The sequence below is a fragment of the Callorhinus ursinus genome, unplaced genomic scaffold (assembly GCF_003265705.2).
Source record: "Callorhinus ursinus isolate GAN/ISIS: 27379988/994484 unplaced genomic scaffold, GSC_fseal_2.0 scaffold66, whole genome shotgun sequence".
NCBI lineage: Eukaryota > Metazoa > Chordata > Mammalia > Carnivora > Otariidae > Callorhinus > Callorhinus ursinus.
Window position 1 is genome coordinate 2236678 of NW_027397128.1, and position 16740 is coordinate 2253417.

Here is a 16740-nt window from a genome sequence, read left to right on the forward strand (position 1 = left end):
CCGCACCCCCCGGGTTGTGCTTTCTTGTTCTTTCTCTCAAATAAATAAATAAATAAATAAATAAATAAATAGTAATAAATAAAGTCAAATACCATGTGATTCCACTCCTATGTGGGACCTAAGTAAATGAATAAACAAAAAGTAGAATCAGACCTATAAATTCAAAGAACAAACTGATGGGGAGGAGAGTGGGGATATGGGCAAAATATGTATGGAGATGTGTGAGATATAGGTTTCTAGTTAGGGAATAAAAGGGGATAAAAGGCACAGTAAAAAAAGAGTATAGTCAATGATATTATAATAGTGATATAATGGTAGCTACACTTGTGGTGAACATAGCATAATGTATAAACTTGTCAAATCACTATGTGGTGTACCTGAAACTAATGTAACATTGTGTGTCAACTATACTCAAAAAATAACAAAAAAGATTCCAAATGGTATCCAGGAGCTAATAAAGATTCAATCATAGAGGCAATCAGACATAATGGAAAGAGTATGTGATCTGTGTGCAAGTTCCAACTTGAACTTCCTAACTGTTAACCCCTGGGCAAAAAAAACCTTCCCTTTCTGATTTTCAGTTTCTTCTTCTGTAAAATGAGGGTAATGATAGCTATCTCATGAGTTAAATGTGGGTTTCAATTACAGACTGTGTGTTGAGTTCTTGTGAATTGTATCTGGCAAATATGATTTGCTTAGTGAATGTCACTTTCCCCTTTACCATCTTTATCTTCTTAACCTATAACATGACAGGTATTGTCTCCAGCCTTATTACAATCAGTCTGGAATTTTTCTTTGTGATATTACAACCCAGGACACCCCCTCTCTCCACACACACAAACTCTCTTCTCTGGAATAAAGGCACTACTTTACTGAGTTATCTCCAGTACAAGGTGGTCCATTGCTAGGATCACCAAGAGAAAGGGTTGCTTACCTTTGACCACAAACTTCACAATGTTGCTTTGCTGCTCAGAGCCTACCCGGCCCTTGGCAGTACAGAAATAGGAGCCTGAGTCAGCCACCATGGCAGGCTTGAAGAGTAAGGTACTCAAGACTGCTACTTTGATGGGTTCTTGATTGTTGGTCTGTTCCTTGTACCAAACATAACTGATGGGAGGAGAACCCCAAGCCTGGCATTGAAGGCTAATCCTCATTCCCTGGGGTACTGTGAAGCCATAGCCACTGCCAGTTGTCACCGTGGGCTTGGAAACAGAGACTGCAAAGGGAAGACAAGAGAGGAGGCTCTGGGAAGTTACAAGAATATGTGAAGACAAGGCTGAGTCATCCTTGCTGTGTATAGTGATAATTATATATCTGCAAAGGGAACTAAAAGGGGCTCCTGACTTGGGAGGGGTAAGAAATAGGATAATGTAAATAAAAATAGCTTCCTTTGGAAGATTAGGTACTGTTTTGTGTTATCTAAAGTTTTGGATTATCTGGATTTACAAATCAACTGATTTTAAAATATATATATATATATATATAGAGAGAGAGAGAGAGAGAGATTATTTTAGGCTTTAGTAGATAGAGATTTTGGATTATCTGCAGTTTTGGATTACCAGGGCCAGGTTTTCACAAAATTGTCAAGTCAGCAAAATGTATCTTGGCTAACCCCCATATCTCTTTCCCCAGATCTTCTCTGTCAGTATCTATTTACTCTCCAATACCCTGATAAGATGGATATACTTATTTTTATGAGTTTTAAGACCCATAGCCCAAGGAGGGCAACCACAGTGTGGATGCTAGAATTTCTGGGATGCTTGAAGGGTAGAGATTTGAAGGCCAGGAACCCTTCCCAACATTTCTTAAATTATACTGTAAGAGTGATGACCTTGAGGATCCTCTGCCTGTCCACTTCCCCTGATTAACACATATGACTGAAGAAAGCCTGTGTACAAGTAAATAAAATTCTCTGGATTTCTAAAGCTTTTCTAGTATTATAGTCCTCTATTTGTTCTTTGTCACTCAGTGCTTTCCTATCATCACAGTCACTCACGTTTCTGGACACGGAGCTCAATGATCTTATCTCTCACCACTTGGTTGCCATTAGGGGTCTGCCAAGTGACTTCACATGTGTAGTGGCTCCTGTCATCCATCTCCAGGGTATTCAGTTGGAGGGACACATCTCCTGGAACCTCATGGTTCACTTGCAGACGGCCCCGGTACTTTGCTTGCTGGATATGGTCTCCAGAGGAATCATGTAGGAAGATGGTGACTGGGTCCAAGCCACGTTGTACCAGCCACTTTACCAAGACTTGAGTGTAGCCTTGCAGAGGACCATAGGTGCAGGGTATATTCACATCTCCTTTCCAAGGCCCTGTCACACTCTCAGGTGCTTCCAGGATGGGATGGCCTGAAAAGGAGGAAGAAAGTGGACATAGATAGCACACCCACTTGGGAGCTAGGATGGCAGTGGCAGACCTCAAGAGACTTCTGAGAAACACCTCTCAAATTTCCTTCCATCATACTTTTGGATTCCATGTGCCCTTTTGTTCTCTGCCAGCCTTCCCATCAATCAGAACCAGTCCTCAGAAGGAAAACTCTTAATACTGTTTGGCTCTTGTCTGTTTCAAGTTCCTTTCCTGTCACTGCCTTGCTGTAAGATGACCCTGGATAAGTCACTTTCTACCATGAGGACCCATTTTCTTCATCTATATGTAGAGAGTTTGAATGGAATGATCTCTAGGGATTCTTTAAATTCTGAAGTTCTGTAAGTCTATGAAAAAGATCTTCTTTCAGTATTTTCCAAAAGAAGTGTAGGAGCAAATGCTGAACAGTTGTGTCTAGGCTATTTTATTATGTAATTATATACCTGGAGAAATGTGGGGGCTGCAGGGCTAGGAAAGAAAGGGCCATATTCCTCACTTATTCCTTATTGCTCCCTCAGAAAGTCTCAGTATTTGGGTCCCTGACCCTAAGACCTTCTCTGGAAGGGAGGAAGGACACAGGGCAATTCTGAGGGTGGAAACTTGTGTGAAATGTACTCCTGTTTAACAAAATCATTAGTTATTAAGTTTGAAATCTGCACTTTGTAAACCTGAACTTTTTTTTCTGATTTATCTTTATTTCCCTTTTGGTTTCTCTTAGATTTCACCAAAGGTACCTTGGAAAATTCCATCTTGAGGAGGAATGGAGAGGAAAATGTCTGGAAAGGAAAAGGGTCTGAATAAAATCCTAAAGCTGTCTGTGGTAAGAATGGTAGTAGGACCAAAAAGAGATTGTTCCTTGGTGTGCTGGGGAGGGAAACATGGTGGAGAGGAATTGGGAGTGTTGAGAGAGGCATCACTTCCTATTAGAAATTTTCATTCAGGGTGCCTGGGTGGCTCAGTCAGTTAAGTGTCTGCCTTCATCTCAGGTCATGATCCTGGGGTCCTGGGTTTGAGCCCTGTGTCGGGTTCCCTGCTCAGCAAGGAGCGTGCTTCTCCCTTTCCCTCTGCCCCTCTCCCTTCTCATGCTCTCTCTTTCTTTCTGAAATAAAAAAAATCTTAAAAAAAGAAATTTTCATTCATAAGTTCATATTTTGAGGATTTTGTGTTTTATTTAACTCCAGCCAGGAGTGAGGGATTCTATGTAGACAATTTATTTATGTCTGTCCTAGAAGAAGGAGGTTCAAAATGTGAGATATCACTGAATAAAAGCCTGTTATGTAGCCCAGGATTCTCAGGCTTCAATCAAACAGATGGTAGGGAGGGAGTATGCCTTCTAGCTCCCAGAATTTATTGCCAAGTACCAAGTACCAGGGCTTCTATCAGTGGGGAGACTAAAGTCAGGCCTCTAGCCTGTGCCCTCACTAGGGATTCTTAGAACATCAGAACATCACTAGCACATTTGGCCTTGACTAGAAAAGAATAAATAAACATGAGCCTGTGTTGCTAAATCCGCCACATAGTCTCTGGAGAGTTTCAGATCAGGCAGGGAGCAGAACTCAGACCCATGAATGGGAGTGCAATAGGGGCAGATTTTGGTTTGCCCTAACAATGAACTTTATAATTAATTAGAGCTGTTTATTGATGAACTAAGCAGTCTGGGAGAAGTTCTGAACTTTGTTTAAGTCTTGGACAGCATTACTCCTTAAGATCCCCTCCAATCCTAGATGATTCAATGCTAATAGGCTATAATGGAAATGGAAGTTAAATAATTACATTTTCTAGCTGGTGGTGAACTTTCACCAGATGGTGATGAGTGTCACTGTACTATTGCTAGTTCAGGCCTCCATATGCATGCAGATGCAGCTTATCATCATCATGAACATGCATGTGTCACTTACAAGCACACACATACCAGCCTTAAGCCCCATGAAAACCATCTGAACCTTTCAGTTTAATGTGCTCTTTCCCATTAATCTTCTTCCAGCTCTCACAAATCTCCTGCCCCTCCTCTGAAAAGCATTCTCATATACTTTTCCTAACAACAAACAGCATTCTGCTGTGAGGACATCTGGAAGAGCTGAAAATGCCTTTGTCTATGTGTATGTATGTCTTCCCTCTGGCCTTGGGGGAACTGCAAAGCTTGGTTTGCATTACCCTCTCTGGGAACTTCCTGGGGATTCTCACATAGCCCACTCTGGTCTGTCAATTATGTGAATAGCCAGTCTCAATTTCTCAATCTTGAAAGTCACTTCTAAAAGTATGTCAGGCTTGATTCCTCCATTCCAGAATAGGGGCATGGGACAGAGTTAGTAACCAGACTTCAAAGAATTACATGTTTTTGCCCCCTTTACTTCCCCCCTTCCTTCTTCTTTCCTTCCTTCAGCATATCCTTCCATCTAATTTCTATTCTTCTTCCTTCTTGTTTTCTCCTCTTTCTCCTCCTGCTTCATTAGTATCACAAAGAGACAGTTTATGGTAGGCACGAGGCATCACACACATAAAAAAGACATTGTATATTCTGTACTCTGATTTCCAAAGTGAAGGTAACCTCAATAGAATTGACTTATACCTTCCAACTATCCTTGTGGTTCTCAGAGAGCCTAGGGAAACACTGAATAGAAGCACCTAGTGAGATCAGGAGAATAGTGAAGGAGCACATGGTGTAGTAAAAAGAATTAACACCAATCCAAGTCCAAGGTCTGTCTTAACACATGACCTGTGTCACCATGCCTTTATGTGACCCTGAGTAAATTGCTAAACCTGTCTGAGCTTTAGGCCATTACCAATAAAATGGAGGTAATAATATACCTTCCATGGAGGGTTATTTTGAAGATCAAATGAGCTTATAGGTGTGAAAGCACCTAGAATAATGGCTGGCATTCAGTAGGTGCTGGATAGATTAGCTTAGATGATAAATGTTAATAAAATATTTGTAATGTTTATAAAATAAAAATGTTTAGGATTTATTTTATTATGATTATTTCAACATGTGCTTTGACCTAGCAGCTGATTCTGGCCCCTAGAAGCTTTTTAGAAGTGAAGCTACAGTCCTACAGAGCTGTCCAGCTGGCGGGGCCATTTGAGGCCAGCCAAGTTGATCTCCTCACTGTACAAATAGGCTGGAGACACTGAGATCCAGGGAGAGGGAATGTGTCATTGGCCATTCAGTATGTCCTGAGCTTCAGGTCTATAGTGTTAAACACTCCACACAAAAGGAAGACCTGTTTCCAGGTCTAGGGGAACTCACAGGCTGAGGATGGAACAATATACATGAGAGTACTCATATGTACACATACACAATTTAGCTTTGACATGTACAGCATGTTATCCTGAGCCCCAGTCCTGCCTCTGTAAATATCAGCTCAAACCAACAGATTTGGAGAAGATAGAAAGGGACACTCTATAACATATTAGAGAATGAAAATATTGTATTTGTAAAACAAACAAACAAACAAACTCTATTATTTAGTAGTATTAACTCTGCCACTAATGCTCTGTGGCCTGGAGAACATTCTTTTCCCTCTCAGGTGACTTATTTAGTATCCCTTTTAGCTTTGAGGCTCTAGAATTTGATTGGTCACAGAGCCCCAGGAGCAGCATAATTTGAGTAAGCTATGAAAAGCTGTAGCATAATTTGAGTAAGCTATGAAATGGCTTAATTTGAGTAAGCTATGAAAAGCTGAGTTCTTTATGACCACATAAGGAACATAATTTGAGTAAGCTATGAAAAGCTGAGTTCTTTATGACCACATAAGGAACACCAAGCTAACATATATCTGGCATCTCCCTCTAAAGATATGGAACAAGTATATATGCAGCAAGAATCCCTTTGCTGTATCTTGGGTCTCACTTAGTTATTACTTAGGCTTAGTTACCTAAAAGTCTATCTCAATTCTCAGGGATATAAAAGAGGATGGAAGAATACTCAAGGAAATAATGCTTCTATGGGACAGTAAGACCTCTTTTCGGATACGTATTCAGCATTAATTTCCCACACGTAGCCTGGACAAACTGGGCCATGTTCACAGGAAACTGAGTTATCCCAGGAGATGGTAAGAAACAAGTGACACATAGAACATATCTACTCCCTTGATGCTGTGACAGCCCTTTAGAGTTCTGAGGGCAGACATCATGTCCTCTTGATTCATCTCTTCTCCAAGTTAAACAAACCCTAACTCCTTTACCTGGTTTAGCTCCTTCACCTGGTTTAGGGCTTGTTTAACTTGGAGAAGAGATGAATCAAGAGGACATGATGTCTGCCCTCAGAACTCTAAAGGGCTGTCACAGCATCAAGGGAGTAGATATGTTCTATGTGTCTCTAAGAAAAAGAGCTAGGGCCTTAGGATGGAAGCCACAAGGAAGTGTATTTAGTTCAACACAAGGAAGAACATCTTAACATTTGTAGCTACCCCTGGATAGACTAGATACTCTGGAAATGTCATCAACTCTCAGTCACTGGAAGTTATGTGAACAGATATTTTGAGCACTGTTCATAACAGCAAAGGTTTAGGTTACTTTTAAGGTCCCATCTAGCTTTTAGACAGCATTCCTTCTTTGAAGGTTATATATATTAACAGGGATCAAGACCTGGAGACAGAGGGGTTAATGTATAATGGTAGAATTTCAAATGAAATAAGATGGAGGAGGAATTTGAATGGCATTGGACCCTTAATGTCTCTGAGATATGACAAGTACTAGAAAATCATGTGGATGTTTTTCAAGAGAGGATCTTTTTTAATTTCCATCCAAACTTACCTCCTGGCTTCTTCAGCAGGCTTCAACTACCCAAAGCTTAGAGAGTCTGCAGCACAGTCTGAGAACATTCACCTATTCAGCAGGAATAGGCTTTCCCCAGTAGCCATTCAATCCCAAACCCCCAGCCTTTTGCTGGTGTCAGCGGTGGAAACCAGGCCCCCATTTGCTGCCTTACCATAGGTGACCACTGTTAGGTGGCCTAGGAGCAGGAGGCCCAGTAAGAGCCCCATTGTAGCCAGAACCACTTCTGTCCTTTCTTCTCGCCTCCTGTTGTCAAAGAGGCTTGAACTTCTGATGGCTGCCAGCGTCTGTGCTTGCTCACTTCCCTTCCTTCTCTATATCTCTCACTTGGATTCCCAGCCCCATCTCACATTCTCCTTCCTTCCCTATTTCAGCACAAGTCACGTGAGTACCCCCTCCCTCCCCTGCCTGGGATTGGACATTCAGTGTGAGTGAAGCAATCCCCCCCACCCCACGGTGTTGACTTGACTTTCCATGGAGCCAGTAGGGTTCTCTGGTCTTTGATATCCCAAGCTGTGTTTATTTTAGGCTTCTTCCACAAGACTCAGAGGTAGGAGGGTGACCTTTGGAATGAGTTGTCTCACTCCAGTATGGTGGTATTTTCCTTTCTGGTGGGCCTAGGGAGAAGAGATCAACATTGCTGACCTGTGCAATATTCAGCAGTCATACTGCTAACTCCTGCCTGATACACTTTTGCAAATGAACAGAGTGATGGGAGTGCGTGTCTGTGGGCTTCAGAGTATAAGAGATTAAGTGTATGAAAGAGCTATCTACAAATCAAAGCTTAAATAATTGGCAAACCCATGGATGAAGTTGTTATGGGGATATATATTCCCATATCTCATATCTTTGAATCACTTTCTCCAATAGCTCCACCTCTTTGGTGGAGAGTGTTCCCATTAGTGCTCATTTGGGGTCTATTATTTTTTTTCTTAAAGGGAAAATTAAGTTTAACATCCAGTGTACTTGCCTATTGACCAGGTAGTGGTATGTCTATTAGGTTAACTTTTCAATGACTTTTAATTGGTACATATCTGTGATCAGCAAGAGAGAGGCATTAGGCTTACTAAGAAGCTTAATTGCATCACTTCACAAGCCCCAGAGTGACCGTAAGTTCACCAGCAGTCTACCCCTAGGTTTGGCACTGCTCACAGTCTACTAAACATTGAAAATATAAACACCTCCAAAAGGAGAAATACATCCAACAAATTCATACCAAACTGTAAGTAAAGTCTAAGCTTGGCTTCTTTTTTTAATTGGACGGATAAGAGAGGCCTTGGTCAGGGGAGGGGTGAGCTGTGTAGAAAGGGGTAGTGAGACCCAAGGACAGACAGTATCTCCTCCACATGCTTGCCAAGGGGTAGTTATATACAGATGAATTGGGACTAGAAAAAGGTTAAGCAAAGACTACAGCATCTCAGGCCCTGACATTGTTACATGGAATTCTGTCAAGCACCTCTGCTTCCCAGATTCAATCCCTCTTGTCTGGTTGTCCTTGATTTTTGGTTATTTCATTCAGTCCACCTCATTTGAATTTCTAGTCATTGTTTTCCATTGGGTTCCTCACACAGAGAACCCTGAGCTTTGGAGAGCCCCCCCTTTTTTTGTATTTTACAACTAAACCCCTAACAGACACAGACACAGACACACACAGACACACACACACATGCACACCTCCCCTTTATGGTCTTTCCTAATGAAAAGCTGAAAACCCATACCTCATTGGACTAGTGTCAATTTCTGTCTGACCTGGTGACTGTATTTTTGAACTGCCTCTGGCCTCTTGTTAAGACCTTCTAGATGTGAAGATAAGTGTCCCAGAAAACATGCACAACATTTCTTTGGGGCAGAATTCCAATCCTGCTGTGGGATCAGTAGCACTGAGAAGAATATTGAAGAGGAAGTCAGGAAACAGAGAAGGGCCTAGCTCTGCATCTACTTCATTCTGAGAATTTGAGCAAGTTAAATCTGAACTTCAGCTTCCCCAATTGTAACATGAGCACTGTTAGATTTGATGTTTACATCATTTAAGATTTTTAAAAATCAAACTACACTATACATACAATAACTATAAAAATGATAGTCACTATCTCTTGATCTTTTACTCTTCCATGCACTGCACTAAGCACTTTTCATGGATTAATTCATTTGGTACTTACAATCTTTCATGGTGAGTATTGTACTCTTTCTTTTTTTGCAGTTTTTATTTTAATTCCAATTAGTTAACATATAGTGTTATATTAGTTTCAGGTACATAATAAGGTTATTCAACATTTCCATACAAACCTGGTGCTCATCACAGCAAGTACATTCCTTAATCTTCATCACATATTTAACCCTGACCCACCCAACTCCCTTCTAGTAACCATCAGTTTGTTCTTTATAATTAAGAGTCTACTTTTGACTTCTATCTCTCACTGTCTCTCTTCCTTTTGCTCACTTATTTTGTTTCTTAAATTCCACATACAAGCAAATCATATTATATTTGTCTTTCTTTGACTGATTTATTTCATTTAGCATTATACTCTCTAGCTCCAGCCATGTCGTTGCAAATGGCAAGATTTCATTCTTTTTTATGGCTGAATATGGTTAAATATGTAATATTTATATATTAGATATTTATATATAATCCTCTTAATCATTCTTCAATCAGTGAACACTTAGGCTGCTTCTATATCTTGGCTATTGTAAATAATGCTGCTATAAACATAGGGGTGCATGTATCCCTTCAAATTAGTGTTTTAATATTCTTTGGGTAAATACCTAGTAGTGCAATTACTGGATCATAGGGTTGTTCTATTCCTAACTTTTTAAATATTATCACTTTTTTTAAGTTGTTGTTTTAATTCCAGTTAGCTAACTTACAATGTTACATTAGTTTCAGGTGTACACTATACTAATTCAACAGTTCTATACATCACCCTGTGATCATCATGACAAGTGGACTCCTTAATCCCCATCACTTACTTAATGCATCCTCTCACTCACCTCTCATCTGGTAAATCAATTTGCTCTCTATAGTTAAGAGTCTGTTTCTTGGTTTGCCGATCTTTCTTTTCTTCCCTTATGTTCATCTGTTTTGTTTCTTAAATTCCACATATGAGAGAAATCATATGGTATTATCTTTCTCTGACTGACTTATTTCACTGAGCATAATAGTCTCTAGCTCCATCCACATCACTGTAACTGGCAAGATTTCATTATTTTTTATGGCTGAATAGTATTCCACTGTATGTAAATACCACATCTTCTTTTACCTATTAATCAGTTGATGGACACAGGCTGATTCCATATCTTGGTTATTGTAAATGATACTCTAGAAAAATAAGAGTGCATGTATCTGTTTGAATTAGTGTTTTGGTATTATTTGGCTAAATACCTAGTAGTGCAATAGTTGGATCATAGGGTAGTTCTATTTTTAACTTTTTGAGGGACCTCCATACTGTTTTCTAGAATGGCTGCACCAGTTTGCACTCCCACCAAAAATGCAAGAGGATTGCATTTTTGCAATCCTACTTCCTCCACATCCTCACCAACAGCTGTTGTTGATTTTAGCCATTCTCAAAGGTGTGAGGTGGTAGCTTATTGTAGTTTTGATTTGAATTTCCCTGATGATGAGTGCTTTTGAGCATCTTTTCATGTGTCTGATAGTCATCTGTACATATTTGAAAAAATGTCTATTCAGGTCTTCTGCCCATTTTTTTTATAGGATTGTTTTTTGGGAATTTAATTTTTTTAGAGGGTGTTGAGCTTTATAAGTTTTATATATATTTAAAATGTTATGTTAGTCACCATATCGTACATCATTAGTTTTTGATGTAGTGTTCCATGATTCATTGTTTGTGTATAACACCCAGTGCTCCATGCAATATTTGCCCTCCTTAATACCCATCACTGGGCTAACCCATCCCCCCACTCCCCTCCCCTCTAAAACCCTCAGTTTGTTACTCGGAGTCCACAGTCTCTCATGGTTCATCTCCCACTCCGATTTCCCCCCCTTCATTTTTCCCTTCCTTCTCCTAATGTCCTCCATGCTATTCCTTATGTTCCACAAATAAGTGAAACCATATGATAATTGACTTTCTCTGCTTGACTTATTTAACTTAGCATAATCTCCTCCAGTCCCATCCATGTTGATGTAAAAGTTGGGTATTCATCTTTTCTGATGACTGAGTAATATTCCATCGTATATATGGACCACATCTTCTTTATCCATTCATCTGTTGAAGGGCATCTTCGCTCTTTCCACAGTTTGGCTATTGTGGACATTGCTGCTATGAACATTGGGGTGCATATGGTCCTTCTTTTCACTACATCTGTGTCTTTGGGGTAAATACCCAGGAGTGCAATTGCTGGGTCATAGGAGAGCTCTATTTTTAATTTTTTGAGACACCTCCACACTGTTTTCCAAAGTGGCTGTACCAACTTGCATTCCCACCAACAGTGTAAGAGGGCTCCCCTTTCTCCACAATGTCTCCAACATTTGTTGTTTCTTGCCTTGTCCATTTTTTGCATTCTAACTGGTGTAAGGTGGTATCTCAATGTAGTTTTGATATGAATTTCCCTGATAGTTAATGATGATGAACATGTTTTCTTGTGTCTGTTATCCATTTGTATGTCTTCTTTAGAGAAGTGTCTGTTCATGTCTTCTGCCCATTTTTTGACTTGATTATTTGTTTTTTGGGTGTTGAGTTTGAGAAGTTCTTTATAGATCTTGGATATCAGCCCTTTGTCTGTAGTGCCATTTTCTCTTTCCTGTATAAAGAACAGTTTGTAAAGAAAACTACAATCTTTAGAAAATTAAGTAAATGAAAATACTCTTCTGTCAATTTTGTTAATCTCTCAAGAGATAGGTTTTTACTCAAAGTATTTAACTAAACTCTAAGAATGATTGGCTGATAAAGACACTAGTACTCTTGGGGCCCCTAGGTGACTCAATCAGTTGAGCAGCCAACTCTTGGTTTTGGCTCAGGTCATGAGATCAAGCCCTACATCAGTCTCTGTGCTCAGCATGGAGTCTGTTTGAGATTCTTCCCCCCTCTCCTGCCCTCCCCCTCTGTTCCTCCCCATGCTCGTGCATACTCTCTTTCTCTTTCTTTTGAAAATAAATACATAAAATATTTAAAAAATATACCAGTGCTCTCTCTTTCTACCAAGAGTACAAATTTAATTAAAAAAATTAATAATGAGAGGTAAATCCACTTGAAGTTGATGGGAAAAAAGGAATGAAAGCATACTTCCAGAAGAATCAGAACACTTACCATCTTAGTCCTAGCCACACCACTTACTACCTAGTTAATTGACAAGGCAATTAAACTCTTTGAATCTGAGTTCACTTATATGTAACCTAAGGATAATAATAACTGCTTTTCTTGCTTCATGAGTTATTGTGAATATCAAATGAGATAATATATATGAAGAGTCCTGAAAACTGTTACATAAACTTGAGAGAATATATTATGATGTCTCTGATTTTAAGACAAAAATCATGAAAAAATTACCAAAGGGATGTGTTATAATAAATTCGGGTTTGCACATGGCATTCAAATAAGTTCTTTCTTAGAAAGAACCTCCTTTGTTGCTTACTGAGACTAGTCTTCCACAGTCTGCCTTAGATTTTATGAGAAGTGGGTCCTGCAGAGATCTATGCCATAGTGTTTAGCTCTATTCCAAAATCAGTGGATGTTGATGTGATTACATGAAAGATCTTTTTTTATTTTTTTACATGAAAAATCTTTATTATTCTTTTGTGGAAATAAGAAGATTGAAATAGTGGCTATATTAAGGAAGGCTGATGTTAGCTTCTCAGACCAGAGATGAATACATTATTCATTGTTGAGATACTCTTCCAGGAGACATTTTGTAGAGTGTGACTCAGAAGAGTGATAGAAAAACCCTAATCCTGTGTCCTGATACATTTAGAAGTGTAGGACTTTTTAAATATAATTTCTCTTGAACTCCTTTTTCTTCCACATCATATATAAAAAACATCCCTCTACATACAAGAAGATGGTACAGTACACGAAAATTCCCCTGCATTTCCTGTTTGATGAGGTGCCGATAAGTGACTTTGGAGAAAGATAACAAGATTCCAATGACCTAATTTGGAAGATCTGAAGAACCCATTCAATGTTTTACCAAATTTAAATGACCATGATTATATAGGCTTGAATGGTCCTTCTCCACCAGAATATGTCGCAAATCTTAACGAAATGTTTGAACCCCAGATATCTGCAGAAATCACTGGGCAGTACAAGCTATTCCCTTTGTTGTTTCTCAACACTGTGTCCAATTTTACTGAAGATTGTGCTAAAATTGAGATTTCCACTTGAATTTATTTTTGTATTCCCCCTCAATCCAGCCTCCTGCTGGAAAATAGACAGGGATCCCACTACCTTTGGCTGTCTGATGAATTTCCTTCTGTCTGTTAAATGCCATAACTTAAAAATGTGGCTTAAATTGTTACTTCCTAGTGCCTAAGCAAGATGTTTTTAAATTTTTTATTGTTATGTTAATCACCATACATTACATCATTAGTTCTTGATGTAGTGTTCCATGATTCATTGTTTGTGCATAACACCCAGTGCTCCACGCAGACTGTGCCCTCTTTAATACCCATCACCAGGCTAACCCATCCACCCACCCTCCTCCCCTCTAGAACCCTCAGTTTGTTTTTCAGAGTTCATCGTCTCTCATGGTTCGTTTCCCCCTCCAAATTACTACCCTTCATTCTTCCCCTCCTGGTATCTTCTTCTTTTTCCTTTTTCTTAATATATGTTGCATTATTTGTTTCAGAAGTACAGATCTGTGATTCACCAGTCTTGCACAATTCACAGCGCTCACAATAGCACATACCCTCCCCAATGTCTATCGCCCAGCCACCTCATCCCTCCCACCCCCCACCACTCCAGCAACACTCAGTTTGTTTCCTGAGATTAAGAATTTCTCATATCAGTGAGGTCATATGATACATGTCTTTCTCTGATTGACTTATTTCACTCAGCATAATACCCTCCAGTTCCATCCACGTCGTTGCAAATGGCATGATCTCATTCCTTTTGATGGCTGCATAATATTCCATTGTGTATATATACCACTTCTTCTTTATCCATTCATCTGTCGATAGACATCTTGGCTCTTTCCACAGTTTGGCTATTGTGGATATTGCTGCTATAAACATTGGGGTGCACGTACCCCTTCGGATCCCTACATTTGTATCTTTGGGGTAAATACCCAGTAGTGCAATTGCTGGATCGTATGGTAGCTCTATTTTCAAATTTTGAGGAACCTCCATACTGTTTTCCAGAGGGGTTGCACCAGCTTGCATTCCCACCAACAGTGTAGGAGGGTTCCCCTTTCTCCCCATCCCCACCAACATCTGTCGTTTCCTGACTTGTTAATTTTAGCCATTCTGACGGGTGTGAGGTGATATCTCATTGAGGTTTTGATTTGGATTTCCCTGATGCCGAGCGATGTTGAGCACTTTTTCACGTGTCTGTTGGCCATTTGGATGTCTTCTTTGGAAAAATGTCTGTTCATGTCTTCTGCCCATTTCTTGATTGGATTATTTTTTCTTTGGGTGTTGAGTTTGATAAGTTTTTATAGATTTTGGACACTAGCCCTTTATCTGATATGTCAAATATGCAAATATTTTCTCCCATTCTGTCGGTTGTCTTTTGGTTTTGTGGACTGTTTCTTTTGCTGTGCAAAAGCTTTTTATCTTGATGATATCCCAATAGTTCATTTTTGCTCTTGCTTCCCTTGCCTTTGGCGATGTTTCTAGGAAGAAGTTGTGGCGGCTGAGGTCAAAGAGGTTGCTGCCTGTGTTCTCCTTTAGGATTTTGATGGACTCCTGTCTCACGTTTAGGCCTTTCAACCATTTGGAGTCTATTTTTGTGTGTGGTGTAAGGAAATGGTCCAGTTTCATTTTTCTGCATGTGGCTGTCCAAATTTCCCAACACCATTTGTTGAAGAGACTGTCTTCTTTCCATTGGACATTCTTTCCTGCTTTGTCAAAGATGAGTTGACCATAGAGTTGAGGGTCCATTTCTGGGCTCTCTATTCTGTTCCATTGATCTATGTGTCTGTTTTTGTGCCAGTACCATACTGTCTTGATGATGACAGCTTTGTAATAGAGCTGGAAGTCCGGAATTGTGATGCCGCCAGCTTTGCTTTTCTTTCTCAATATTCCTCTGGCTGTTCGGGGTCTCTTCTGGTTCCATACAAATTTTAAGATTATTTGTTCCATTTCTTTGAAAAAAGTGGATGGTATTTTGATGGGGATTGCATTGAATGTGTCGATTGCTCTAGGTAGCATTGACGTCTTCACAATGTTTGTTCTTCCAATCCATGAGCATGGAATGTTTTTCCATTTCTTTGTGTCTTCCTCAATTTCTTTCATGAGTATTTTATAGTTTTCTGAGTACAGATCCTTTGCCTCTTTGGTTAAATTTATTCTTAGGTATCTTATGGGTTTGGGTGCAATTGTAAATGGGATCGACTCCTTGATTTGTCTCTCTTCAGTCTTGTTGTTAGTGTATAGGAATGCCACTGCTTTCTGGGCATTGATTTTATATCCTGCTACTTTACTGAATTCCTGTATGAGTTCTAGCAGTTTCGGGGTGGAGTATTTTGGGTTTTCCACATACAGTATCATATCATCTGCAAAGAGTGAGAGTTTGACTTCCTCTTTGGCGATTTGGATGCCTTTGATTATTTTTGTTGTCTGATTGCTGTGGCTAGGACTTCTAATACTATGTTGAATAGCAGTGGTGAGAGTGGACATCCCTGCTGCGTTCCTGACCTTAGGGGAAAAGCTCTCAGCTTTTCCCCATTGAGAATGATATTCGCTGTAGGTTTTTCATAGATGGCTTTTATGATACTGAGATATGTACCCTCTATCCCTATACTCTGAAGAGTTTTGATCAAGAAAGGATGCTGTACTTTGTCAAATGCTTTTTCTGCATCTACTGAGAGGATCATATGATTCTTGTTCTTTCTTTTGTTAATGTATTTTATCACGTTGATTGATTTGTAGATGTTGAACCAGCCTTGCAGCCCAGGGATAAATCCCACTTGGTCATGGTGAATAATCCTTTTAATGTACTGTTGGATCCTATTGGCTAGTATTTTGGTGAGAATTTTTGCATCTGTGTTCATCAAGGATATTGGCCTGTAATTCTCCTTTTTGATGGGGTCTTTGTCTGGTTTTGGGATCAAGGTAATGGTGTCCTCATGAAGTGAGTTTGGAAGTTTTCCTTCCATTTCTATTTTTTGGAACAGTTTCAGAAGAATAGGTATTAATTCTTCTTGAAATGTCTGATAGAATTCCCCTGGGAAGCCATCTGGCCCTGGGCTTTTGTTTCTTGGGAGATTTTTGATGACTGCTTCAATTTTCTTAGTGGTTATAGGTCGGTTCACGTTTTCTATTTCTTCCGGGTTTAATTTTGGTAGTTGATACATCTCTAGGAATGCTTCCATTTCTTCCAGGTTATCTAATTTGCTGGCATAGAGTTGCTCATAATATGTTCTTATAATTGTTTGTATTTCTTTGGGGTTGGTTGTGATCTCTCCTCTTTCATTCATGATTTTGTTG

At 39.6% G+C, this 16740-nt stretch overlaps 1 protein-coding gene and 1 long non-coding RNA gene across 5 annotated transcripts in view; one reads left to right on the top strand and one right to left on the bottom strand.

Annotated features, from left to right (window-relative positions):
* Positions 1-7488, bottom strand: part of VSIG4 (V-set and immunoglobulin domain containing 4) — a 54961-nt gene extending 47473 nt beyond the window's left edge. For 2 of the 4 annotated variants that reach the window (XM_073885871.1, XM_073885870.1), the window contains exons 1-3: positions 7300-7488; positions 1997-2353; positions 935-1216 (exon numbers count right to left, since the gene is read on the bottom strand). In XM_073885871.1, coding sequence (XP_073741972.1) covers positions 935-1216; positions 1997-2353; positions 7300-7354 — 694 coding nt within the window. In that variant the 5' untranslated portion in view covers positions 7355-7488. The remainder of the gene's footprint in view (positions 1-934; positions 1217-1996; positions 2354-7299) is intronic. The other 2 variants (XM_025862598.2, XM_073885872.1) reach the window with 2 other exon arrangements.
* Positions 1-16740, top strand: part of LOC141371301 (uncharacterized) — a 70686-nt gene that overhangs the window by 33407 nt on the left and 20539 nt on the right. Inside the window, exon 2 of the long non-coding RNA XR_012376133.1 lies at positions 3088-3189. This is a non-coding gene — a long non-coding RNA (uncharacterized lncRNA). The remainder of the gene's footprint in view (positions 1-3087; positions 3190-16740) is intronic.